Consider the following 27519-nt stretch of genomic DNA (forward strand, 5'->3'; position numbering starts at 1 on the left):
TGTATGGGGCGGAACCAGATGATCTTTAAGTCCTTTCCAACCCAAACCACTCTGCGATTCTGTAATAGTAACAAGGAAACCTCACAGTCCTTTCCATCACTTCTTGCATTATTAGTTTCCTATGTGATATTCAGCCAAGAAGGCCTCGAGGCTCGGCGGATCCCTGCCCCCAACGCGGCCCGAGCCGCTGGCCCGCCCGTGCCTTCGGTTTCGATTCTCGTCCAGCGCGGCCGAGAGGCGGCGACGAGTCCCCGCCCTACTCCTGCTCCTGGTCCTGTTCCCGTCCCGCTTCTTCCACACTCCCGCTCGCGGTCCGGTCCCAGGCGGAGGGGCAGGATGAGCGACCCGGCCGTGTTCAGTTTCCTCACCCAGACGCTGTGCTCCCATGGCGGGCGGCTGGGGCTGCGGGAGCTGCAGGAGTACGTCGGGCTCTCGGCGCCGCAGCTGCAGGACACGCTGTCGGCGGCGGGCCCCCGGCGGTTCCTGGTGGTGGAGGGCGGCACGGAGGTCCTGGCTGTGACGGACGTGCGGGTCTGTGTCCGCAAGGAGTGCCACGGCTGCGAGCGGCTGCACCTCTGCAAGCTGCACCTCATGGGCAGGTGCCACCTGCGGCCCAGGTGAGCGCGGGGGCGCGGGGAGCCTGTGGAGACGGCAGAGGGTGCCCCCCAATCCCCTCCCATCCCCCAATCCCCACACGCCCCCCAATACCCTCCCCTCCACACAAACCCCTCACAACCCCTCCAGACCTCTCACATCCCCCAAACGCCCTCACATCCCTTCCAAACCCGCTCATATCCCCCCCAAACCCGCTCATATCCCCCAAACCCCCTCACATCCCCCCAAACTCCCTCACACCCCCCAACCCCCCACCCCCACCCCCCAGGCTCCCTCACAAACCCCCCACCCCTCACACACTCCTACCCCCTCACACCCCCCACCTCCACCCCTCACACCCCCAAACTCCCGGACAACCCCCCTCATGCCCACCAAACCCCTCACACCCCCCAACTCCCGCACAACCCCTCTCATGCCCCCCAAACCCTCACACCCCCCCAATCCTCTCACTCCCCTCACAACCCTCCCCAAACCCCTCATAACCCCCCTCACATCCCCAGCCCTGCCGGCGGTGCCGCTCCCGCCCCGGTGTCCCGGGAGGAGCGGGCAATAATCACCTCGGATACAGCCGCGGGGGATCCTTGCTCCGGAAGGACTCGTCCTGCTCTCCCTGTGTCGGTAGAAGCCGACGATTTGTTTCGGTTTGGTTTCCTTCTTTTTTTGTTTGTTTGTTTAAATCTAGTCATCTCCACACCCGTCCTTCAGCCCCCCTGTCATCTGGGTGAAATAGTTTATACCTATTTCTCAGAAGGAAAAAGCTAAGTGCTGACATGTCCTCTGGTTTCGCTCCAGAGAGTTACAAAAGTTGAGTTTTGCTGTACGTCACTGCTTGGCTTATGGCCCTTTCTTTGAGAGGCACTGTTTGATCGCCCAGGTACATCAGTCCCAGTTTCTGGAATATGGAGGACTCGTGGGATGGACAGGCCTGGCAGCCTCTCTAGCCACAGGTGGCCAAAGGTGGTACCTAGTTTAAAAAACATAGAGGAAACCAAAAGCAAATGCAGAAGAGCAACCCAGCTTTCCCATGACAGTGTCTGATGGAAGAACTTTGTAGCTTAAGCCCCCAAGCCCCAGGTCTGGTATTGATGCATGAGATAAATGAATTCACGACCTGAATTTTCAGCAGCATGGTATTGAACATTTATTAGTAGAACAAAGGCATATTACAGCGCTGGGGCACTTAGCAATATTGGCAGAGGCGCACCTCCATTTTTCTGTGAACTTAAGTACTTCTTTAAACTGTTACATATTCATTAAGCCCAGAAAGTAATTTACACCTCACTCAACTTTCCCCCCTCTCTAGTCTGTGCCTCCTTCCTTCCGCCAGCACGCTGTCTCGGTCCTTTGGATAGCTTCAGAATTGAAGATAGGCACCCTCCTCCGGTGCCTCCTCAGTCTCCAACCTAATTTGTAGTTGACAGTTTCCTTGGGAGCTGTGAGTTTTGATGAGATAACAGACTTCCTGGGATGCATGCGGTTTATCTTGTTTGTTTCTTTAAGATGTCCTGGTTTCTGGCTCTGTAGTTTGTCAACCTAATAGACATTTATTACCATGTATTTATTACTACATTCTCCAACATATTACCATTATTTCGAAGTTACAATTCACACTAATCTTGTTTCTACTTCTATATTTTACCTTAACACTATTTCTGCATAGTACTTCTATATTTTACCTTAACACTATTTCTGCATAGTACATTATCACTTGTAAATGATAAAATCATATATGCGAAAGACAACATTTATCATTCACTCATTTGTCTCATCCAGCATTAGGAATACGCATGATCCTACTGGATCCTTCCTCTTCTGCCCCAGCAAAATGGATCACTGTGCAGTTAGATCTGGATAGCATGGAGGGGAAAAGCCATGTCTCTCTCTCATCATTAGGATGATAAGATTTTCTCTTTTTTTGTTACATTACAGACAATACAATAAGCTCCTAGGGCGTTCACTGTTGGAAATGCCTTCACGTGTGTAGGCACTCATGAGGGATGACTTTGTGTGAATGAAAGTTTGCAATGAGGCAATCCTCTTCATAATGATAAACCATTCTGTCCTCTCAATAACACTAAGTATTTAAAATCACTTTGGTATGTGTTAAAAATTAATAAAGCAAAGAGTATACCTTTCATGGGAGGGAGCTTGATTAAAATGAGGGGGCAGAAATTCTGCTAGGTGGACTGCAGAGATCAAGACAGAGACTATTTTTTAACTGATAAGATAAAATCTAGCCTTGCTTCTAGGTCTTGCATCCTTTTTGGTTTAGAATCCCTGGAAAGAAGAATGTCTGGGCAAGTTACTCAGGTCTTCTGTTTAGTGGAATCATTCTTTTAGTCCAGTTAATCCTGTTTTTAAATAACGTCTGGCAAATGGCTTTTTACTGGTTTTTTTTTCTTTTTGCCTAAATGTGTTCTTAAACTCAAGTGTGTAGTTATCATTGTATTTGTAGAGTGTTTAAACTTTTGCCTTGGAAATACAGACTCAGGTGATGTAGATCACTGTCTGACTGTCGGTGAACTCTGGAGTTGACTGGATGAACACTGGTGATGGCTCCCACCTTAGATCCTCTGTAGCTTATCTGCCTTCATAGCCATTAATTTGAATGCATACAGCATCTAATATCCTTGGAAGATTGTTTCTCAGGACCAAAGACGGCACACTTCTGCCCTTTCTGTTTATTTGCTGACGAAGAATGTGTCCAACAGGTAGCAGGGGTCAGGGGAGAAATACCTACACAAGGGTCTGTACAGAAGGATTGGATCAGACACACCTGGAGGTAAAACTGTCATGAGGAGAGCTTCAGGAGTTAACTAGAGGCTGAAAGAGTAAAGGGATAGACTTGAATCTGGTAAATTAACAGGTACTTTTACTGTTTGAGTATGTCTAATCATAAAGCTGTATCAGATCATGTGTTGGAAGAGCAAGACACGAGGCAGCTGTATCTTACTGCATTGAATTAATGCACAGATGGACTATGTGTCTCCTCTCTGTTACTGATTTGCAGTACCTTTTCAAATAGATGTAAAAAATCTGCAATCTCCCTCTAATTCATACTCATCAGACGTTTCTCTTGGCTTTGTAAGTGGCAGCGCTGTCTTCATTATTGTGGTTTAAATGCTTCCTTAATCAAAACTCAGAAGTTAAACTTTCTTACCTGTTTTTGATTTTGTTTTTTTTTTTTTAAATAAAACTTTACAGCTATTGAAGATAACAAAATATGTTGTTTTCAGCTTCACTGTCACTTTTGTGCAGTGTCTTGCATGTTTCTTTACTTGCCATCCCTAGGATAACAGCCTTTTATGTTCACAAAATCGAGGGTGCTGCAACTTCGGGCATTGTTGGTGTACTCCTTTAAAATTAACTTTCCCTCCAGCTGTTTAGTTCATGTGACTTGGCTTGGATCTTCCTGGAGGCAAAGAATGTGTGGGGTCTGGCTGCACTGAAGTTTAAAACTAGGAGGATAGGGTCACTGCATTTCACAGGGGAGTTCTGCTGTTTGGTCCATTCTCTAGCTAATTACAGACACCATCTAAATGTTCACAGACACTCCCACCAAGCCACCTTTTTCTCATGGCTTCTCCCAAGCTGCACGTATTCTGAGGTTCTTCTTTAAATGAACTTGACTAAAGGAGTAAACACTGATATTTCTGTGTATTTTCTTGCAGCTCTTGTAAGTACTCGCATGACATCATGAATGCTGAGAACAAAAAAGTTCTAAGAAATCACGATTTGTCTGGCCTCAGTGAGAATGAACTGCAAGTCCTGCTTCTCCAAAACGATGCATTCTTCCTCCCTGATGTAAGTTGTACTGATGTCTTAAGAGAAAGTTTTTGTTGATGAGGAATGGGAGAGGGCAAGAGAGAATATGGAGTTCTGATCTTAATGTCAGGCTGTTAAGATATGAAACAGGATTAGTGAGAATGAAGGCGGAATGGGAATGGCAATGTCAAACAGCATAAAGCCAGATCTGTGAAAGGGATGTGTACTAAAAAATAATAAAAAAACCACCCTCATAGCAGTAAAACTGTTTAATAAGTACCCAAAGACATGCATCTGGAGAAGGCCCTGTCATCTGTGATGTCTGAAGGCCTGCCTTCTGATAGCAGGAGGTGGGCAGCAAGGCTACAGCCTGTCTTGTGTCTCATTTCTGTTATCTCAACAGGACGGCCATAAAGCTGTTCAAAACAAGTAAACAAAAATGTCAGCAGCTTCACCTGAGGTTTACAAAGGGTGAGATAAGCAGGAGAGAGTTGAAAGGTCACAATAACTGTACATGCTTACAGGGTAAAAGGTATGACCAAAACCCACTCCTCTAGGTTGCTTCTTCTCTATGAGATGAGAAGATGAGGAAGTGAGGCCCCCTTTCCTTTTCCAGTCTTTGTAGGCCTGCACATTTTGGTGCTTGAGGATATACGAGATGAGAAGAATCTCAGAAAATGACCAAATGACTGCAGCCAGTTGTGTGTCAAATCTGGCTCTTCAAAGTGCACTGGGTTGTTGTACACTGACTTTCTACGAAGTAACCTTTGTCCAGTTTGTATGCCACTCATTGATTTTGTTAAATTGGGTTGAACATTCCATTCTGGTTCAGCCTATGTGTATAAGAGCAATACTGTCTTCAAGGTATGGCTGTTTCAAAGTCAGTAATACTCTGTTCTGGCTACAGCTGCTCCTGGTTAAGAAATTACCGAAGTACTGCCCTTGTCTTTTGCAGCTTATAATCTCCACAGATTTGTTGATACAACAGTTCTGTTGTTTCTTTGTACCCTGCTGTGAAAGTGCTGGACTTTGACAAAATAGATTTTTTTTTTGTGTAGCGTTTTAAAGTATGTTTTACTGGCAGACTGAAGAAGCCATGGTGGTGATAAGCAAGGAGAATTATTAATCGCTCCCAATAATGAGCAGATAGTAGCAACTATCCTTGGCTGGTATTACCCTTAAGTGCTTACTAGAAATCTGCCCCTGGCAGGCATCATTAATTACATGTAATTGGGCACTTTAACTCCTATCATGCAGTAAAATAGCAAAACCAAGAGAAAACTGTGACCAATGTAGGGCATTCATAAGCCTGAGAGCTGGGAGGTAGGATGTAAAAGCCAACTTGGCTGTTTCCTGCTTAGAAATGCAGGTTGTGTGGGTGAAGACATGGTATGTAGGAAGCTCTCAAGCAAGAGGACACTTTGGTATTCTGTGACCTGAACTGGGTTCAGGGTAAGAAAAACATGACAGTACCACGGTTTAACTCTCACCTTCTCTCTGGCTCTCCTGTTTTGTTTGTTTGTTTGTTGGGGTGGGGGATGGTTGTGTTTGTTTGTTTTGTTTGTTTTTTGGTTCTGTTTGTTGGCAAATGCAAAGGGACAGTGTGCTTTCTTGATGTAGCTAAATAGTGGATCCCCTATTGTCATGGTTTAAGCCCAGATAAGTACTATGCAGCCACTTGCTCTCTCCCACCCTGATGGGATGGGAAGGAGAATTGGAAAAGAGGTAGAACTTGTGGGTTGAGATAAGGATACTAAAATAATTGAAATAGAATAAAATATACTAATAATAAGCATAATGAGAAGGAGAGAGAGATATTAATAAGACCCAAGAGAAACAAGTAATTCCCAGTATTGTTGCTCCCCACCTGTTGACTGATGCCCAGCTCATCGTCCCTGAGCAGTGGTTGGTGGCTCCTGGGAGGACGGATTTGGAGGGGGCCTGTGAGAGTCCCAGAGTGATTTTGGGGCTCTCTGCCAGACAGCTGTGTCCCCTCCTCAAAGAAGCTTTTTCTTGTTACTGGCTGCTCAGGCAGCAAAACTGTTACTGTGGTGCTTAGTGGTCAATATGAAGGAGGTTTTGGTCTGTGACTTGTTCCCTGGTCTGATTCTCTGTGTACCTATTTTTTGGTGCATAGAGGAATAAAGAAGTGCATTGCTTTTCCCATATGTACTCTAATCTCAAAGCACTCTCCTTACCATTTTATAAGCTCAAATCTTCAATGCAGAATAAGCTTTACAAATAGGAAGTGCAAATTCAGTTTCAGCTCCATGAAATAATAACTCATTTGACACAGTGTACATGTTTTTATGGAGATACTTGTTCTTGTTTATTATGTTGTAGGGGTTTTCAAAATAGAATAACTGTAAACCAGTGTGGTTTTATGCAACCATTTTTGCACTTGCATCCATTTTTGTCACTCCTAAGCTTGTTGGGTTGGCTTTTCTTGGAAACAAAACATGCACAACTTCAAAACTGAAAATGCATGAGTCAGCTTAAGTACCTGCTCTTCTATGCAAGAAATCTGTCTAGATTAAAGAAGTTGCACATGCCTTTTAATCACCATTTTTCTGCTGTTAAAGCTGCGTGCCTCTAGGACAAAGAAAAATTCTAATGTGCTTTTCCATTTCCTATTGTATCCTCCCCTCTTTTAGGCCTGCCAGTTTTACAACAAAAAAGGTGGTCACTGTATGCAGCAAAACAACTGCAACAAGCTTCATATTTGTCGACACTTTCTCTACGGGACATGTAAATTTCCTCGATGCATAATGTCCCATAACATCTTGGATGACCATGCATTGAGAGTATTGGAAACTGTAGGCATTGATGGGAAGATAGCTTCAAACTTCCAGACTATATATGATAACAAGCACATGGAGTTCAACAGGCAACAGAAGAATGGGTATGGTAAGTTGCAAGAAACAGTGGTCTTAAACAGGATTTTGAGTTTGATAGAGGTAGAAACTGTTCTTGCCATACCTCCCTGCTAAACCCCATCATCCTTTCGATGCTTTCAGTACATAACTCCAGACCAAGGAATGATTTTAGGAAAAAACCAGCAGTTACAAGGATTAAAGAACTGAAGACAACTTTGCCAACAGTGGAATCCATGCCGCATGTGCCACCTTCACAAGGTAAATATCGAGATAATAGTACCAACTCTTCCCTTGTGGAATCAGCTTTTGTATTTCTCCTCCTGCAATATGTACATATTTCTTTGCTCTCTGCTATTATGTGCTTGCAAGAATGGAGTAAGTCATGGCACAATCATGTGGGAGGGAGAGCTGCACATTTGCTGCCTAAAATACTGTGTGCAAAACACCAAGTGCCTGGCAATAACTGTGACTAGCTAGGGTTTGTAACTGTCATTGCACCTCTGTTGTATCAGCAGTGGAGTGCCGGTGGAAAATTACGTTAAAAAGTGTGATGGACATAATTCTCCACAGAGATTGGGATATTGCCAGCTAGCTGAGCTTCTGGCCCAGCAGTGCTGTTCATTCAGTCTTCTCATGCAGGTTCCAGAAGCACCGTATCTGTTCAGAGTCAAGACAAGTTGCCAACCCGAGTGGAAGATAAAGGTGAAGGTATGGGTTGTTTCCAACCCTCCAGTCTTGAGACTGGTGGTTTTCATTGGGATTTGATTTCACACAGCCTGACAGCTCTCAGTGGTAGTTGAGTGCAGCTTATGTGCTTGCCTTACTGTATGCTGAAATCCATGGTACCAGATGGCCAGTGGAGCAGTGTTGGAATTTCTGCCCAAACATTGTGCAGCACTCTGTACTGTCCTGGACACATTTTTTCCTTCCTAGGAAGGTGACAGAATTGTATCTGTGCATGCAGTATCTTTCCTTGCCTTCTGTCCCTAGGCAACTAGTAAAGCTTTTCAGTAGAGCTGTTGTCTTGATAGACCTTCCAGTGAATGAATAGCAACTTGTAAACCTCTTGTTCTTCTGGGCAGAAGGGCCTTGGCTTTAAAGCTTATCAAAGTCCAGTACTCTCTGCACAGGTTCTTTTAGATATTCCACACATGGATGGTGTAATGTTTCATATCAAATTACATGTGTGATGGACATAATTCTCCACAGAGATTGGGATATTGCCAGGTAGCTGAGCTTCTGGCCCAGCAGTGCTGTTCATTCAGTCTTCTCATGCAGGTCCCAGAAGCACCGTATCTGTTCAGAGTCAAGACAAGTTGCCAACACAAGCGGGAGATAAAGGTGAAGGTATGAGTTGTTTCCAACCCTCCAGTCTTGAGATATGCTTATCTAAAGAGAGTTGATGTTATGCGGGTGTTGTGGACTAACCTCAGTGACCACCACACAGCCACTTGCTCACTTCCCCCTGATCCCCAGGGGGAAGAGAAAAGAAAGAATAAAGGCAAAAAAACTTGAGTGTAAACATGAGGGAGGGGGGAAGAAACCCCCAAATAATAAGTGGAAGACGAAAACCAAGCAAAAGAAGTGGTACAAAGGCAGTCACTCACTGATTCCCATGCACAGATTGATGCCTAGCCAGTTTCCTAGCAAATGGTAGCTAACCCTCCTAAAACTCCCTCTTCTCCTTTTTATTACTAAGCTTTATGTTATATGGTATGGAATGTTTGGTGACTTTGGGTCCTTTGCCCACTTGTGTCCCCTCCCAGCCACTTGTGTCCCCTCCCAAGCTATTGTGCACCGACGATTCTATTTGCTCTGGGGGCAGGGTGAAAAGCTGAGGCCTTGATGTATATCACTGTTCAGCAGAAGCTGGGGCATGAGTGTGTTGACAGCATTGTTTTTGGTCAAAAATCTAAAACACAGCATCATATGGGTTGCTATGAAGGAAATTACGTCTTATTCTAGCCATGTCCAGTAGTGACACTTTTGGTGTAGCAAAGTGATGCAAAATCCACTGGAAACAAAATACAAATGTTGGCTTAAAAAACATAGCAATTACAGTGTGCAGTTGTCTTGGTTTGAAAGACAGGCGTCTGCTAAGGAAGGCAGGAGCCTCCCTTGGAATGGCAGATGCAACCTGCCCTTCCCTCCGAGTTATTATAATTTTGAAATCAAGGGGCTTTTAGGCAAAGATATGGGAAATAGGAATAACAGTTCTTTACTATTATATATCTGTATGTGTATAACCAGTCAAACAAGCAGCAATAACTATGGCAGTAACAGCAAACAATCACAAACCCAGTCCATCCCGTCTCGGCTGTCGGGCCCTTTCCCCTCGGGTGCAGTTCCGCTCGCAGCCGGCAGGGGCGCTGGCGGCTCCCGGTGAGCAGGGCAGGTGCGATGGTTCCCCCGCGGCTGCAGGGGGCGCTCCGGAGCGAGCTCGGGGAGCACGCGGCACCGGTGCCCTGGGATCCCGGGAAGGGATGGAACAAAGGAGCTTCACAAACCCCTGGGCAGCCGATCCCGGTGTCCGGCCGGACCCTTGGGAACAGCAGGCTGGAACAGCAGGCTGGAATGGCAGGGACGAGCACAATCCCGGGTGGCAGACGCGATGTATCCAAACGGGGAGCCCCCCGGAGGTCTGGGCAAGGCAGGGTGAGCACGGCTACAACGTAGCGAAGGCTCAAAGCAACGGCGGGGCAGGGCAGGGCGGCCACAGCCCGGCTCCTAGCAGGGCGGGGAAGGCGGGCTTGGGATCCCGGGGCTTCTCCAGCAGAAGGAAAAGCAGCCGAAGAAAGCAGCCTCCCTCTCTGTCCTAACGCTGGGAGACCACACACCCAGGTGAAAACAAAAGCGTAGCCAGCTCTTTTGTTTTTCTTAAGTACCCAGCCATTTGTTCCCCTAGCAACACTTATGGGCAAAATTCCTTTAACAGAAAAAAAACCCGGGGAGAGCTCCTAAAACCCCAACAGCAGCTCAATCACAATAATAAGGGGACTCCCGCTGCAGCTCTGTATAATACATTCAGTGTCACAATATATACTCACTGGGTGTCCCCAGTTCCTGGGGAAGTTGAAACCATCTCAAGCCTGTTGCTGTCTTCAAAATTCTTTGGCTGATTGTTCAGGTTTAATACATCTGCGCCCTGTGTTCGCTCCCCCCATGCTGGTTTGGCTGACTTGGAGAGAAACATTTCTCCCCTCAGTCAGTCTGCTCAGCTGACAGTGCCATTTATGCACCCTCTGGTCCCCTTGGTGTGGAGACAAAGTCAGTTTCTTTGCAAGAAGCATGGTCAGTCACACCCTGTGTTGTTCTGAGCTTCCTGACACTTCCCTTGCCCTTCCTGACTGAGACTTCTTCCAGTGCCAGGGTTTACTGTTCAGTCACAAAGCCCTGAGTTCTGTGTTGGGCTGTATGGGAGATAATCAGATCCTGAAAGTGCTTGACTTTGCTACTGCAGTCAAATCTTTTTTATTTCTGGGATGAAGTACCAAATGCAGTATCTTTCTCTAAGAGCAGATATGGACTTCTGTGTTCTTTGCTGTAGGTAAAAAGGGAAATTCCTCTGATAAAGCTTCAAAGGACAACAAAAAAGACAACTCTGATGAGATCTGTTTGTTCTATGTCTGGAAGTACTGCAAAAACAAGGGTAAGCTTTATGAAAAGTCATTGGAGAAGAGTTTTCTGCAGAGGCACTCCTGCTCAATGGCTTGGGCTAGTGGTGGCACATGGAGTGCTGATGGCAATTGTGCCTCCTCAGTAGTTTCTTTTCTTTCCAAGTCACTAATAAACACTGTCAGAATTACAAACATAATCAGAAAAATGCCAAATGGTATTCTTAAACCCTTTTCCTCTGGGTAATCCAAGCTATTTCAGCCCTTCTGATGGGGGCAGGGTTTGGGTATATTCCTGTGGCAAAGCTCTTCAAATATGAAGTGTCACCCTTTCTGTGGCTAGAGGAGCAATTTATGAGCTGACTTTATGCTGTCATCATTGACAGCTGGTAAATATATGCCACCCTTTATTTCTGCTGTATCCTATGTACATCAGATAATAGCCATATTCTCCCTCATTAAGTCCTTTAAAAGGTGATCTGAATTGTTAAAACATCTTAAAAAAACACAGTACTTTTACCAGCTAAGCTAAAGATAAATCTAGTCCATTGTCTTTTTGGTAGTGGCCAGAACAGAGGTCTGAGGGAAGAATATAAGTAATTGTGTTTGGGGGCTGTCCCTGAACAGTCGTTTAACCCCCAGGTTTGGCTCTTCCTTTATTATGAGGAGGTACCATGACATTTTCTTTCCGTGAGCTTGTCCAGTCAGTTTCTAAAGGACTGCTACTCCTCTGACAATGTGGTCTTTTGTCAAGACCCTGTATAATGTGAATGGTGTACAGGGTGAAACTGTGATGGTCAGGCTCAAAGCAGCCATACTGTGACCACCAGATACCTAACTCAAGTAACTGTTGGAGTGTTAGTGTGCTTAATTTGCCACATTTGGCTCGAAAGATGTAAGGCATTTGGCCCATACTTGGATGTGGAGTGTCAGAAGTCAGGCCTTGGCAACCACCCCATGATTTCTAAGGGACTAAGGAAAAGAGAACCAAATATATCAGAGTGTTTATGTGATGTGTAGACTCGACTTTTTACAGCTGAGACACATGGTTATGTGGCACAAAACATGCAGTTCCTATCTGTGGCACTGTTCTCCCAGCTGCCAGTGTTGTGTCTCAGCAAAGGGAAGGTTCTGGTGTCTTTCAAATACGTTTGGCAGTGTGTATATACATATATATGTTGCTTTTCTTGGTAAGACCGCAGAAACACACTCGCATTCTGTTTTCAGCACTCTGTCTTCATTGGGTATAACAAAGCCTGGGAGAGAAAGCCTCAAGGTGTAAAAGATGCTGGTTCTATTCTGGTTTTTTCTTGTCTTACTCTCAGTGTTAATGATTGCAGAGTTCTTGACTATGTTTGATTTTGTTATAGATAAATGCAAATCTGTTCATTACCATTTGCCGTATAAATGGGAGAAATATGATGGGTTCTTCTGGCATGAACTTTCCATGGTGGAGGAAATTGAAAGGGCCTATTGTGACCCAAAGAACAGCAGGTATAGTAATGCTGGACTCCTTGCTTGGGGTATTGTGATTGAGCCTGTGTAGGAAAACTTGTGTTTTCTTCCTAAAGATGTCTGACTTCTCAGCTTCTGGTTACTGAGCCTCTCAGAAGCTGGGAGGATGTAAAAATGAGAATTTTTCTGTTCGAAAAAGCAAAGTGAGAGTGATTGCATGAAAATCCCACCCCAGTTTTGTCTTCTAAAAATAAGAAAACTGTATCTTCCATTTAAAACTCTGTACAAGGTAAAAAGCGAGTGGAGTACAGTGTTTAAAATACTAGTATTTCAGATTGTTGATCAGTTTATTTACAGTAATGAAGTTGGGCCTTTTGACAACATTTCAGAGCTGGTCCTTCTGGCTATTTCTTTCCTAGTAGAGCTAGTATCTGTAATAACAATAATAGTCATCTATTATGTGCCTAGGGACATTTTATGAAATGCCCTTTATATGAGAGCCCATCCTTTTTTTTTTTCTGTGTTCTTTCTATTTTAAGAGTGTGTTTTCCTTTTAACTCCTTTCTGAAAAGTACCACTCAAAGCCACCTGGATTCATAGGGGACCCCAAGTTCAGCTTCACAAAACGGTATTCTAGTTTTGGCCCATGCCTCTTAAGGCACCAGATGATTTTGATTTGCAGTTCTCTGGAGATCACTAGCAATATTCCCAAAAGGAGGCTGCTATCAAAATCTTTCTGCCTGGGAGTTAACTTTTCAAGCCTCACAGAAGTAAGAGCCCAGGTGGCTCCAGTGATGAATGCAGTTTGCAGAACTCACAGCTGTGATTGCTGTGATTGCATCCTTTGTAACCACAGAAAAAGAACGAAGTTTGTAAGCTGCAGGTGTTTGCTGGCAAATTCAGTCACATGCTTTCCATGTTTGCTTTTGTACTGAGAAAGACTGTAACCACGCTTAGTTATCACAGAAGTTCCTTTTGCCACACTGTACTTGGAGCCTGACACTGTAAAGCTGGCAGTGCCACGTGTGATTGAGATGGCGTTTGTTGTCTCACAGGCCAGAGTTCACTTCTGAAGCTTGGAAATGGTTTTCAGAGCTGTCATGCGCTGTGAGAAATAAATACTCTTACTTCAGATCTAATTAAGTTTGGTCACATTATATTAAAGAAAATGGCACCAGCTTAAACTAGGGATTAGAGAATAAAATATCCACTGTTAACTATAATAAACCTGAATTTGTCCTTGCAGCATGGCAAGTAGGAACATTAATTTCCAGACAATGACCTGCTCTTCGTCTTTGGTTCGACGCCTCTCTACACCTTCATCAGTCACAAAACCCACATTCGTACTGACCACACAGTGGATTTGGTACTGGAAGAATAACCAAGACAAGTGGATTGAATATGGAGAACAGGTGAGTTCACATCCTGTGCTTCGAGTCACTTCTGCAGGAATATGTGGAACCTCTCTGCATCATTCCCCTTTTCTCAGCAGGATTAATTAAGTGAATCCTTGTGCTTGAATTTTACAGTTGGGTAAGGTGGTGAAGCTACAGCTGTTCATAACAGACATGATAAAATGCTGACAGGCTAGAGGGAAGAGAGCTCCCTTTTGGAGTTGTCCATGGCTCCTAGAGAGATTTAACATATATACACTGTCCTTAAGATATGTGGGAAGTAGTTGCCTCTTTTCTAAACATTGCCCTGCTTCCTTGGACATGCAAGGGTTGCTCTGCTCTCTCAGATCAAATGCAGTCTTTTTCCTTGTATGTCCAAGTCCTTTGATGAGAAAGTAATCTATCTGAAAAATGCAGGAAAAGAAATAAATACAGAATCTCACCTTCCCCCAAGGCAGATGAGTGTACCCCATATGGTTTACAGTATAGCAGCACAAATGATAGAACACAAAGGTGATCCAGGGACTTGGAAAAGTACACAGGGAAAGGTGTTGGGTAGAGCACAGTTTAAAAGACTCAGAGAGTAACCTCCAAGAGTACTCAGCCTCAAAGAGTCACCCTGAGAGGTGTCCCACATCCGGGAGAGATCACAGCTGTGCAGCTGCTCCTTAGCAGGGTGTGCTTGCAAGGAGCCCACTCAGGCTCTGTGGAATCTGTGGAAGGAAGTGGTTGGGTCATAGTTAAATCACAAGCAAAGTAAAAGGTAAGAGTGAGACTCCTTACACCTGCAACTTTATTTTTCATTGGCAAACTAGTCTTGGAAGAACCACTTGCTATTCATGCATTAATCATATCATCAGTGTTTGTTTCCCAGCTCATATGCATCAATGCTTACCATGTCACCCTGTTCCTCTGCGGGTTTTCAGAGAGCAAGTTTGAACTAGAAAAGTTCTTGGCCTAGGCCTTTGCTTGCTTTGGAGCCTGAACCAAACTAACACTGGTTTGGTAAGGAGTCGAGTGTACCCATCACACCCAGTGGCAGCTCAGCCCCGCCCCCTCCCCTGCCATGGAACTGGACAGGGAATTGGAAGGGTAAAAGTGAGAAAACTCGTGGGATGAGATAAAGACTAAAAGACAAAGCAAACGTGTGTGCACAAGGAAAGCAAAACCAGGGATTCGTTCCCCACTTCCCTTGGACAAGCAGGTGCTCAGCCATCCCAGAAAAGCTGGGCTCTATCACAGGTCACAGTGACTTGGGAAGACAAATGCCATCACTCCAAATGTCTCCCCTTTCCTTCTCCTCCCCCCAGCTTTGTGTACTGGATTGACACCATACGGTCTGGGATGTCCCTGTGGCCAGTTGTGGTCAGCTGTCCTGGATGTGTATCCTCCCAACTCCTTGTGCCCCCCAGTCCTGTCATAGGTGGGGTGGGCAAGGAGCAGAAAAGGCCTTGGCTCTGTGCATGCCCTGCTCAGCACTCACTAAAACATCCCTGTGTTATCAGCTCTGTTCAGCACAAATCCAAAACACAGCCACTACCAGCTACTGGGAAGAAATTTAACTCTACCCCAGGCAAAACCAGTGTAACTTGTTACAGGAATTTAAATGAAATATATGTGTGTCCATCATTACTAATTATGTATTTGTGCATATGTTACAAATGTTCAGTACTCAGCCTCAGGCCACCATAGTTCTGGGTAGATTCCTTGTCATCCTACTCTTTGCCTCTTCTTTCCCTCTACCCCAGCTAGTTATCCAAGGTTTAGTCCTGAATGTGATACTTCTCATTCTTTCTTTTTCTCTCTTCTCCCCACAAAGGAAGAAGGGAACAGCGTGACCCCACCATCTTCTGCTGTAATCGAGGATTTATATCAAGCAAATCCAGATGGTGTTGTACGTTTCCAGGCTGGCCAGCATCAGTACGAACTCAATTTTAAAGGTAGTAATTTTACATGTTCTCGTCTACAACTGTACAGTGCTTTACAGAGTCTTGCAAAGTCTCCCAGCTTTTAGAAGCTATGACTTCCTTTCCTGACACCACCAGTTTCACTTACTGGAAGTGGAAGTGAGGTAGTGATGGCCCAGAGGAAATTCCTTACAAAAGTAACCTTCCCCCCTTATGTCTTCACACTCTCCAGACTCATTCCCAACCTGAAATAAAAAGATTCATGGATTTCACATAAAGTCATAGTAAATCTTAACTAAAGTAAGTTAACTCTGTGGATGGTAAAAAATAGATTAAAAGAGTTAAGCATCTTTGTGCTGCTGTAGCAATGTTTAAAGAGCATGAGTGGCTTGAGGGAGCAAGCAAGATAGGCACAGGTTCAATCACACAGTTACAGGAAAGACAGGAAGCTTATATAGCCTTTGTGCAACTATTCCTCAGCAGGTAGAATTGACAGTGAATATGCAGTTTTCATTACAGAATGACTGTCCTTAATTAATGACCCAATCTTGTAGACTTATTCATGGCTTTTTTTCCTGCTCTTTTTTTCTCCTCAAGAAATGACCCAGACAAACACTGCTTTTAAAACTCAAAGACAGGTCTGCAGGCGACCAAAATTTGTGTCTTCTGAAGATGTGCAGAAGATAAAGACAAGGTAGATGCTCTTTAGGTTCTTTTTTTGTATTTTAGAAGTAATTATAAGGCAAAATGGCTGCCAGTGCTGGCAGTGGTTGTACAAAGAGCACAGGTGCTGCTGGAGAAAGCATATCCATGGGACTGAGCAACAGAAACTGTATCACAAACTACAGTCTTGATGCATCACCTGCTGCCTGGGGTACATGTTACTCCAGGTACTACAGCCACTAAGTTGTTACTTAAAAAAGCAAGCGCAAGAGGCCTGTGGTGGTTGAGTGGCAGCATACAGAGCCCAGCTTACAGACTGAGGCTCTTTCCCAGTTTCTTTGTGGTTTATTTTGTTAATTTTTAAATACAGGAATTGGCCAAATTGGATGCTCCAAATATGAATGTTTGGAGCAGTACTAGAATTACTAACACTTCATTTTCTGTCTGTTTGCAAGCATTCCAAATCAAACCTGTCCTAGCCACTGGGATGCATCTGCACTGCCTGACTTGGGATACAAGGTATCTTTTTTTTTTCCCCCTTCTTGTAATTCTAATGGAAAGGCACAATTCAAAGCTTAACTGAATCAAGTGTAACTGCGTAGATGCTAAAAAGGGACAGGGGTCATTTCTTGGGTGGGTGTGCTAAAGATTTAGGTGATCTCCCAAGGGCTCCTGAAACAGGTGCCTAACTGCCTTGAACTTCAACTGCATTTTAGGCTTTTTATCTACATGCAAACCCAAAACTCACCAAATTCAAGACAGGAAGAGTAAGTTTGGATTGGAGAGCCAGGAAAGGAAATCTCTATGTCCTCCAGTACTGTCACATACATCAGAGATCTGAGCTCAGACCTTGGCCTCAAGAAACGGTAGAAATAAAGATCTACAACCATAAAATAAAAAAACATTGCAGTGATGTCTTCCACAAAACAACCCAAACCCCTGTCAGCCCAAAGTCTATGTTCTTATTTGATCTACCAAGACCAAAATGTGTGGGTGTTTTTTAGATTACTAGGTCCTGCAGTCCTTCTGGAAGAGCAGCGCAGTTTGTGGAAGTACGACAGGGTGCTAGAAAAAAAGGCTTTTTCGTGTTACACTTGCCTTTTGTGTAGTGGTTTTGACCCTGCTTGAGGAACAGGAGCGTAAGAGGTTTTCCTTGTTGACTGTGTCACAGAATCTTGTGTGATGCTGACCAGGTTGTGTTGGCTCAGATACCCTGGGGGCTAAGGAACACCAGTGTGTGTCAGTGTGTCAGTGTCATGGGTGGAGTAAAGCACTTCCCTCACAAGAGAGAAGGAGTGCTATGTTAATATAAAATTGCCTTTTAACAAAGTTTGATAGTGAAGGTGACAGTGGTTTAACAAGATTTGATGGCAAAGTACACTTGATTATTTACTGCATAGACGACAGGGTCAGATAAAACTGTTAGAGAGATCCTCCTGTTGAATTATGACTTTCAGAAAGAAAAGATGAAATAATGGTTTGAAAGACAGGTGTCTGCTAAGGAAGTCAGAAGCCTCCCTTGGAATGGCAGATGTAACCCCCCTTCCCTCCGAGTTATTATAATTTTGAAATCAAGGGCTTTTAGGCAAAGATATGGGAAATAGGAATAACAGTTCTTTACTATTATATATCTGTATGTGTATAACCAGTCAAACAAGCAGCAATAACTATGGCAGTAACAGCAAACAATCACAAACCCAGTCCATCCCGTCTCGGCTGTCGGGCCCTTTCCCCTCGGGTGCAGTTCCGCTCGCAGCCGGCAGGGGCGCTGGCGGCTCCCGGTGAGCAGGGCAGGTGCGATGGTTCCCCCGCGGCTGCAGGGGGCGCTCCGGAGCGAGCTCGGGGAGCACGCGGCACCGGTGCCCTGGGATCCCGGGAAGGGATGGGACAAAGGAGCTTCACAAACCCCTGGGCAGCCGATCCCGGTGTCCGGCCGGACCCTTGGGAACAGCAGGCTGGAATGGCAGGGACAAGCACAAATCCTGGGTGGCAGACGAGATGTATCCAAACGGGGAGCCCCCCGGAGGTCTGGGCAAGGCAGGGTGAGCACGGCTACAACGTAGCAAAGGCTCAAAGCAACGGCAGGGCAGGGCGGCCACAGCCCGGCTCCTAGGGGGGCAGGGAAGGCGGGCTTGGGATCCCGGGGCTTCTCCAGTAGTGAGGAAAAGCAGCCGAAGAAGCAGACTCCCTCTCTCTCGAGCACAGAGACTGACTGCCCACACACCCAGGTGAAACAAAAAGAACAGCCAGGTTCTTTTTTTTTTTCTTAAGTACTCGGCCATTTGTTCCCCTAGCAACATGTATATAGGGAAAAATTCCTTCAACAGAAAAAAAAAAAACTAGGAGAACTCTTAAAACCCTAACAAATAATGATGAGAGTGTGTGGGAATCTGGCAGGCAGCCCATTTGAAGATTTGCCTGTGATATTTGGAGCTTAGTGGAAGTAACAAAGGAATATGCTCTTCCCTTGGCTTATCAGCATCTTAAGCATAAAATTTTCTAAAGAATGCCAGAAAGACAGGTAGCTCTTTTTAGGTGTCTTGAGCTGTATGTACTTAACTGCTTCCCATACTTGCTCTGAAAACTTGTCTGAATTTTAATTGAGTCCATTTGTTGGGGTGTTCCTGGAGTCACTGGGGTGAATGTGGGAGGCTTTGGAATGCACTGCTCAGGTCCATAATACCTTCTGGTTGTACATGTGGGGATGTGTGACTAGAAGGATCACCTTGTTCCCCAGAGCTCAGTTTGCTTGCTGAGTTGGCACCCAAGAAAACATCTCTTAACTTTTGAGTACCTTTCACAGGAAAGGAAAAGTGACAGTGCCCACGATACCTGTTGGCAGTAAAAGGGAAAGCCTGGGCTAGATTAAATCTTTCTGTGAGACCCTAAGCTTGTTTTTTTGCAGTAGGTAATACTGGGAGTGGCTGGGATTCTGCATTCTTGTGGTGACCATTGTAAGAGCTGACAGCTACAACTCGATGAACTGCCTTCTCTTCAGACATTGACAAATAATCCTGGCAAAATCTGCTGTGCTGGAAGTGATCCATTTTAAAAAGGAACCTGTGAGATAGGCAGAAAGTCATCTTGGCTTATAATGAGCAGCTGTGTTTTGGTAACATTGCTTATTTTTCAAGCATTGCAGTATCTTAATCTGTAAGTCATTGAGAGTAGTTCTGTAGAAAGAGATGTATAAAATGCACAATGGAAATTGGTAACACTGATTGGAAAGTTGGGGTGAATTTCTCTGTCTTCGTTTAACAAAGTGGAATTGTTAAATGTTTTAAAGGAAAAAAAAAGATTGATTATGTCCTGAAACTTCATGCTGGGTTTAAAATTGTTTCTTTAATGTACAACTGAAAAAAGTGTGCAGTGGATGTGTGGCTTCCTGTCAGAGGATTAGTCTTTGTGTGGCTGATGTGTTGCTGAATCCTGGCCACACGCAGGCCAAGGATTGCTGCACGTACCAGGCACAGGATGCAATGTGAAGAGTGTCTGTATTTTATAGACATCAGTTGTGGTGGGGTCACTGTCACCAGCACCACCTCTGCTCCTTCCAAAACCCCAGTGAAGCAGAGCTCAAGGTGTGAGTCACAGAGTACCGCCCCTGTGCAGTCATACACTGGTGGGAATTGCTGTTGGGGCAGTGATTCCTTCTCTGCCTTGGGAACTCTGCTCCTTGATAACAGGGTAGCAAACGCGCACAATCAGTGGGATTTTCCTTTTCAGGCCCAAAGGTGAAAAATGCTGAACTATGCAGTATCAGCCTTCAACAGCAATGTGATGCTGTGGTCCTTTATTAGCACCGGAAGCATCCTTGGGGGAAATAAGGACAACCCCACAAAGTTTTCATGGAAAGGAGAACAGGCTTTGTTGTTTGGAGGCCATCATATGATAAAATAATGGAAGTACCTTTCTTACAGGATTAGGCCTTGTGTCACATGGCTGACCCTCTGTTTTACCTAGAAAGGCTACAGTTCCTCAGGAAGAGATCATGGCATCACAGAATATGCTGAGTTGGACGGGACCCATCAGGATCATCAAATCCAACTCCTGTCCCTGCCCAGGACACCCCAAGAATCACACCGTGTGCCTGAAAGATGCAGCATAGCAATAGCACATTTGTAGTTTAAGCAGGAATTGTTCACATATAAATAAATTTGCAGCTGAACACTGCAGGTGAGACATCTGAAGGACAGGGCCATCCAAAGGAACATGGACAAACTCAAGAAGTGGCCCATGGGAATCCCATGAGGTTTAACAAGACCAAGTGCTGGTGCTGCACCTGGGTCAGGACAACCCCTGGGGATCTGTCCAGGCTGGGGATGAACAGATGGAGCAGCCCTGGGAGAAGAACCTGCGAGTGCTGGTGGTGAGAGCTGGACATGCCCTGCCCCTGAACCTGCCTTGTGCTGAGCTGATTATTTACAAGGGCCTGGAGTGACAGGACAAGGGGGAATGGCTTCACACTGACAGAGAGCAGGTTTAGATTGGATATCAGGAGGAAATTCTTCCCTGTGAGGCTGGGGAGGCCCTGGCACAGGTTGCCCAGAGAAGCTGTGGCTGCCCCATCCCTGGAAGTGTCCAAGGCCAGGGTGGACAGGGCTTGGAGCAACCTGGTCCAGTGGAAGGTGTCCCTGCCCATGGTAGGGGGTTGCGACAGGATGAGTTTTAAGTTCCCTTCCAACCCAAACCATTCTGTGATTCAAAATAAAAGATGTTGCACTGAAATACAGTGACATGATTTTCATCCTGTAGGTGATGGTGAGCAGCTTGGGCTGTGGTGCCACAGACTGTGCAGACAGTCAGTACTTGCACATCCTGATTGTTTTATGTGTTGTGCTGTAAAGCTTTGGAAAATGCTCCTGTATTGAGACATGGGAAATTTCACTCAACATTTTAAAGGCTTTTAAATAAATTCAAAGAAATAGTTCTTTCTTGTGCAGCTGACTTTATTCTTAATCTTTAGAATACTTTCCTGTGACTGATCTCTTCATTAGTAAGTACTTAAACGTAGCTGTGAAACACAAGTTTTATCCTATTTTCTCTCTAAGCCTTCTAATACAGGGAGCTTTTGCCTGGTAGGGTAAGATACTGGTTTCCTGTTACCTTTTAGGATGGCCACAGCTTTCCTCCTTAAAACACTTTGGGATGTTGGGATCTCACTTTGTCATCTTGAGTCCCCACGTGGCTTAAGTTGTGGTAAAGTGGAAGTATTACCAGGTGACATCAGCCTGCCAGCATCATACTTTTGCAGTTTATGGAGATAAATGTTAATACTAGAAGATTCTGGAGGAAAGACACAGGTTACTTTAGAGAAAAATGGAAAATTTACGCATGACATAAGCAAGCAGAAGAGTTCAAGGAATGTTTTAATTATGTTTTGCATTAAATTCTCTTTGGGAAAATGTGCATTTCTTGATGGATTTTTAAACACAAAACATACGGATAAATAAATAAAAGGATAATGGCTAAATAGACTTTGTTTCCTTTGGGAAAGGAGGTATGTGTTTAAGCAGGTATTCAGTGTACATTTGTTTAGAAATGTAGGGTTTTTTTCTGAAGTGTCTATTTTAAGCGAAGCTTTCTAAGTTCTAACTTTGAAAAGTTAAGGCACTACAATGCCAGGAGGGTGTTTGTGTTTCGTTTCTTTCATCTTTAGTAGCTGAAGCTCCCATACATGTCTGGTTACAAATGATGCTAACATCTAACATCTTTTGTTCCTGATTAGCTTTAGATATAAAACTGACACTATCTGGAATAACCTGTCAAGGTTTCTTCCTGCAGTTTCTGTTTCATTAAAATTTAAAGTTGCAGGTGTCAGCTCTTGGAGATGATACTCTAACTGATGCTTTCAGCATCCTTCCTGAAGAGAGGTGAGGTGTCCTTTTAAAAAGCAGGAGGGACATACTGATTTACTTATTATTTATTCACATAGTCATGATCTAAAGCAATAAATTACCCTTCTAAGCATAGTTTGGGGACCCTTCTGAAAGTGTATCTGCTGGAAATTAGGCTTCTGCATGTTCTGAGCTCACTGCAGCCTCATGTCTTCTTTTGCTTTGGTTTGTATTTTATAGGCAGTGGTGATGAGTAATGTGACCTCTGAATACAACCGAATAAAGCAGCTGTTTCATCAGACTATGGAAAACTACAGCATCCTTAAAATACAGAGGATTCAGAATCCATCCCTCTGGAAGGTCTTTCAGTGGTTAGTATTTTCTTCCCCATCCTTATGAGGAGGGAGCCTCCAAGAACAGGTTGTCCTGTATGTGCTTTCTAGGAAGGAAAGGAGGTTGCCACCTGTGCTTTAACATGACTTATTAGCAGTTTCGGGAGTGAAGCTGGTGTGTGAGGCCTTCCACAGAACGCTGTGCTCCTATGGGAGCATGGCTCCTTGGAAGAGGGGGGAAAGGAGCATGGAGAGAGAGATATGCATGATGCAAAACTGGGATGAGGATACCCACAGAGATGTGGAACAGTGACTGTCTCGGGATGGAGCAATGACTGCCTGCTGCACGCATGCTCTGTCTGTTACAAATACTCATCCATTAGAGTATATGAAATGCTAAAAAGGGTTAAGGCTTGGGCCTTTTTGTTCCAGTCAGATTTATTTAAGGTACTTTGGCTGAACAAAGTCAGTGTTCACTGAGAAAGAATCCTTGTGTTTTAACTTAATGATCTCTGAGTTCCAGAGCTCCTTTCTGGTTTACAGCATCTGTATCAGTGATGCTGATTTCCATGTACTTAGGCCAAGCTGGATACCAGCAGATTTGAGCTGGGGCTCAACCATCTTCATGTTAGTTTGATGTAAGATTAAGCTGCTGCTTAGAACAGTTGTCTAGTTTAAAACAAGAGTAAGTATTCGAGGAATGGTCATGGAGTAGAAAAATACTGCTCAAATAAGTGCTTTCACCTGCAAAATGATGGAACCCAGAAAGTTATCAGCTACTGATTTCATAAAACCTTTTAATCTAGCAAAACATAAGAGACTTCAAAACGTGTAATAGTGCATACTTTTTATCCTCCTCCAATGAGGTAATTAAGCTAAGCAAGCAGAGTTTAACATCGCCAAGTCCAGAGGATGATGGAGTAGTCTGGGTTGGAAGGGACCTTAAAGCTCATCCAATCTGCCATGGGCGGGGACATCTTCCACTATCCCAGGTTGCTCCAAGCCCCGCCCAAACTGACCTGGAACACTTGCAGGGATGGGGCAGCCACAGCTTCTCTGGGCATCTTGTGCCAGGGCCTCCCTACCCTCACAGGAAGTTCTCAATGAACAAGTTTCAGTCCATTACTCTTAACTTTACTAATTTACAAGTTGGAAGGATTCTCCCCTCTGCCTGGCTCTGCTTAATTTGTAGCTGATGACTTTCTGAAGAATATTACTGTCTTGTCCACTTCAGCAGCTTCTGAAAACCTGAAAGGTGTCTGGATGCTGTGGAATAATGATGGGAAATACAAGTTGAACCTTTTATTGTGATTTCTCTTTTGACCCTGTTCAGTCTGTCTCTGGCCTCAACCAGCGAGGTGTGCAGTGGGGAAAGCAGGCTGGGTTTGTGTCCTGGCCCCATCTCCTCAGCAGCACTGACCTCTCTCAGGGGCAGGACCTGGGGCTGTGGCACGGAGCACAAGCTGCCTCCAGCTTTGAGCTACTGTGGAAGCACAGAGCCTCTGTGGTTAATGCTGCCTCCACTCCACTGAGAGCTTGGGTGGGAAGGGACAAGAGACCTTAAAGCACATCCAGTAGGACCCTACAGAGGAGCAAAAGGTTGGTACAGTGGCGACTGGAATAGTGTTACATTCCCTGAGTAAAGCCAGAATGATCTAGAATTGCTGAGCAGTGGTATCAGTAGAGTGCTCATCTCGTTCATCATGCTGCTAGTATGTCTTGTCTTCTGAGAGGAGAGAGCAGGCTGGAAACCTCATCCAGCTGACATTTACATGAACATTTACATAGTATGATTTGTTTAAAAAACCTCTTTTTCCCTTTTCTTCCATGGCTCACATTTTTTGTCAGGCAAAAGGAGAAGATGAAAAAGGAAAATGAAGGAAAGGAAGTCCAGGAAAAACTCCTGTTCCATGGAACTGACGTCATGTCCATGAAAACGATCTGCACTCAGAACTTTGACTGGAGAATTTGTGGAAACAATGGAACTAACTATGGGAAAGGTATGTAGAAAGTGAGATGGCTGCTCAGACTCCCCTGATAGTGAAGCAATCAAAGTTCTGAAGTCTTTAACTATAGAAGGTGGAAAAAACCCCCAGAATTGGTATTACGATCCTTCTGAGGAAGGCCAGGATTTGCTTTGGGTTGAGGGTAAGTCTTCTCACAAGATGTCAAGAGCATTAGTGGAGGGGTTTGCTGTAGGTAGCATTTTCTGATGTCTGAGGTCATTAATTTAACTTGCAAGAGAAATTACTTTGTATGGCAGGGAGCAGAGGGGTGTGCATGCCCTCAGTGTGATCATGGAAGGTCCTCATGTTTTCTTGTCTGTCCCTCTCATCATAACACACAGACCTGTAGTGTGCTTATTGGTATAGCTTTTAAAAAATTAATCCTAAAATAGCAAATTCTGATTGGAAATTACAGTGCAATCCCCTCTCTTGCAAAAGTTTCAGTGATATTCTGAGTAAGGGAAGTCCTGCAAATTGGGTCAGATACCTCCTGAAAACCCAGAGGATGCTCAGATTATGCTGTCACTGTATAGATTCTCCCCACAACCATGTTCTCATCTTGTTTTCTAGGAAGTTACTTTGCTAGAGATGCTTCCTATTCCCATGCCTACTGTCAGGCTACGCAGCAGGGATACTTCATGTTCGTGGCTCGAGTTCTGGTTGGAGACTACGTTAAAGGCAACACCACCTATGTCCGTCCCCCAAGGAAGTCTGCTGACAGGCTGTGGTTTTATGACAGCTGTGTGGATGATGAGTCAAATCCTTCTGTTTTTGTGGTCTTTGAAAAACACCAGATTTACCCTGAGTACTTAATAGAGTATAAAGCAGAGGTAATAAGCACTTGTAAAGAGGAGGGAACAAGAGTGTGTAAAGAGGAGGGAACAAGACCATATAAAGCAGAGGGACTAAGAGTGCGTAAAGAGGAGGGAACAAGTCCATATAAAGCGGCGGGACTAAGAGTGCGTAAAGAGGAGGGAACAAGTCCATATAAAGCGGCGGGACTAAGAGTGCGTAAAGAGGAGGGAACAAGTCCATATAGAGCAGAGGGACTAAGAGTGTGTAAAGAGGAGGGAACAAGTCCATATAGAGCAGAGGGACTAAGAGTGTGTAAAGAGGAGGGAACAAGACCGTATAAAGCAGAGGGAATAAGAGTGTATAAAGCAGAGGGAATAAGTGAGTGTAAAGAGGAGAGAAGAAAATGTGTTATATCTTAGAGGAACGTGGCAGTTTGTGTCCCTCATCTTGTTTTCCGTAGTGCAGGTGTTCTCCTACTTGGTGACTTCTTTTTAATACAGTTCTTTAGAATGTTAATCCAAACAATTTTTGCATTGAGGAGGGCTGGCAAGGCACATGCTACATTTGTTGTGACTGCCTTATCTTCTTCTCTTCCTCTCTTAAATGAAGCATAGACATTTTGATGACCATAGCAGGAAAATCAGAATTGTGGGATGGGAAATTGAATGTTATAACTGCTGTGGGTTAATAATTGTAAATGCATCATCTAAAAAAATAGAGAGGATTTCTCTTTGCAAACAGTTAAAAGAAAAATTAACAGTGCAGTAGTTTTTAAGGAAGCTTTCAGGTTTTTAGTAGCCAGTGCAGAATTCATCTGTTCTTGATCTTCTCATCTAACATTATTATAAACAGTTCAGTGTAGGTAATAATGACTTGAGTTTGTTTTCAAAGCACTTCTTGTTAATGCTGGTACAAGTTTCAAGTTAAAATGGTAAACAAAAATAGAAAAAGCGTATTTTAAATCCATGTTGTTAATTCTCGAGAATTTTCATCTGTACAATGGCAGATGGATCAGAAAGCTGTTGGATCAGGTTCTTTGTGGAAAGTTGCAGTAACTTGCTGTAACATATACAAAAGCAGAGCTCATCTGAAACTGTAAAAGCCACAATGTGTGAGCAGATGCCAAAATTTGGTAGTTTGGCTGCAGCTAATGGCCATAAGGACACAAAGGCTGTGTCCCAACGAGCCAGGCTTTCCAGTGGATGTGGCCACGTAGCGCCATAGGACAGGAGAAACCTCTAAGGAGCATAAAAACGTTCTGTCCTGTTTGTGTGCATTAATTTTCGCTTTTCCAGACGTAGAACGGAACTGAAAGAGACCAGTTAGGTTCTCTCGAGGCCAGTGGTAGAACTGCTGTCCTAAGGCACCGTCTGCATGTTCTGCTGCCCACTTGCGTGGGGCAGTGTGCTGACAAGTGAGGATCCTCTTGTGTTTTCTGGGTGATCCTGGGTCAGAAACCAGTGTGGTTTCTACTAGCTGTTAGCAGGGAGTCTGTAATTGGATCGAAGTGAAGGCCCTCTGTACAAAATGCCATATTCAGGCACTTCAGCTGTTCAGAGGGAAACTGGTGGTGAGGATAGAGGAGCAGTAATTTTTACCTTCAGATAGGCTCACAGAAACACCAATATCTTCTAAGGTTTTTGCATCTGTGATGCAAATCTGTCAACCACTCAAAAGATTTCAAGTTCTTCCCAAGAGGAAGGGAAAAGAGAAATCCAGAAAAGCTTATTAAAATGACTTAGAACTAAATGAAAACGTGCAGGTAAGGTTTTAACACTTTTAAGATCTCTCGTTTGCCTGTAGAGTTCCTGAATTACTGAGCTTGCTGTATTTGCAAATAAAACTTGTTTTCAGACACTTTCAGCATGCAGTTTGTCTTTACATAAACATGGCAAGACCAAATAGACTGAGTGAGCCAGCCCCTGCCTGTGCTCCCTGTCTTCCTTCAGTGTTTCTAAACCAGGGAACTGCACATACGTGGCCTGCCATTGTAGGGTAGGTGCTCAGCTAAGTACTAAGGGGAGAATAGCATGATTCAGGGAGAATATTTCTGTAAATTAACTTCCTAACTAGGATATGTTTTATATTAAAGTAGTGGGGTAGTTTGGTTAGATTTCATGTAATTAAACAGCTGCTGTGAGCAGTTACTGAAGTCCTAAGAAAAGGTGAAAGAATTAAGTGAAGTAGTGGCAGAACTGCTGGTTTTAATATCTTGAAGTAGTGAGATACTGAGACATTCTAAGGATGTACTTCCTTATTA

The 27519-nt window shown here is 44.3% G+C and overlaps 1 protein-coding gene and 1 long non-coding RNA gene across 3 annotated transcripts; one reads left to right on the forward strand and one right to left on the reverse strand.

Moving 5' to 3' along the window:
- Positions 1–223: 223 nt before the first annotated feature.
- LOC104696101 (zinc finger CCCH-type antiviral protein 1-like) lies at positions 224–27122 on the forward strand. Of its 2 annotated transcripts, XM_039571299.1 has the most exons (15): positions 225–617; positions 4287–4419; positions 7035–7287; positions 7398–7514; positions 7896–7964; positions 8535–8603; positions 10804–10905; positions 12241–12364; positions 13572–13737; positions 15539–15659; positions 16224–16320; positions 16745–16808; positions 22367–22497; positions 24307–24458; positions 25035–27122. In XM_039571299.1, exons 1-15 carry the CDS (start codon positions 337–339, stop codon positions 25676–25678), a joined length of 2523 nt encoding a protein of 840 aa, XP_039427233.1. In that variant the 5' UTR covers positions 225–336; the 3' UTR covers positions 25679–27122. The 2 variants fall into 2 exon arrangements, with proteins under 2 accessions (XP_039427234.1, XP_039427233.1); XM_039571300.1 differs by lacking the exons at positions 22367–22497; positions 24307–24458; positions 25035–27122 and adding an exon at positions 20210–20784 and having other exon boundaries at positions 224–617.
- LOC120411932 lies at positions 12654–17813 on the reverse strand. The gene is made up of 3 exons (XR_005604523.1): positions 17038–17813; positions 15775–15871; positions 12654–14432 (listed from the first exon to the last, which is right to left on the reverse strand). It is a non-coding gene; the product is annotated as an uncharacterized LOC120411932 (long non-coding RNA).
- Positions 27123–27519: the final 397 nt, after the last annotated feature.

This window comes from Corvus cornix, chromosome 1A (assembly GCF_000738735.6).
Source record: "Corvus cornix cornix isolate S_Up_H32 chromosome 1A, ASM73873v5, whole genome shotgun sequence".
Classification (NCBI taxonomy): Eukaryota; Metazoa; Chordata; class Aves; order Passeriformes; family Corvidae; genus Corvus; species Corvus cornix.

Coding starts and splice junctions, on each gene's coding strand:
- LOC104696101 (XM_039571299.1), top strand. CDS start 337: ATGAGCGACCCGGCCGTGTTCAGTTTCCTCACCCAGACGCTGTGCTCC. Junction 12,365..13,571: donor TGTGACCCAAAGAACAGCAG/GTATAGTAATGC, acceptor TTGTCCTTGCAG/CATGGCAAGTAGGAACATTA. Junction 22,498..24,306: donor CTCTGGAAGGTCTTTCAGTG/GTTAGTATTTTC, acceptor ATTTTTTGTCAG/GCAAAAGGAGAAGATGAAAA.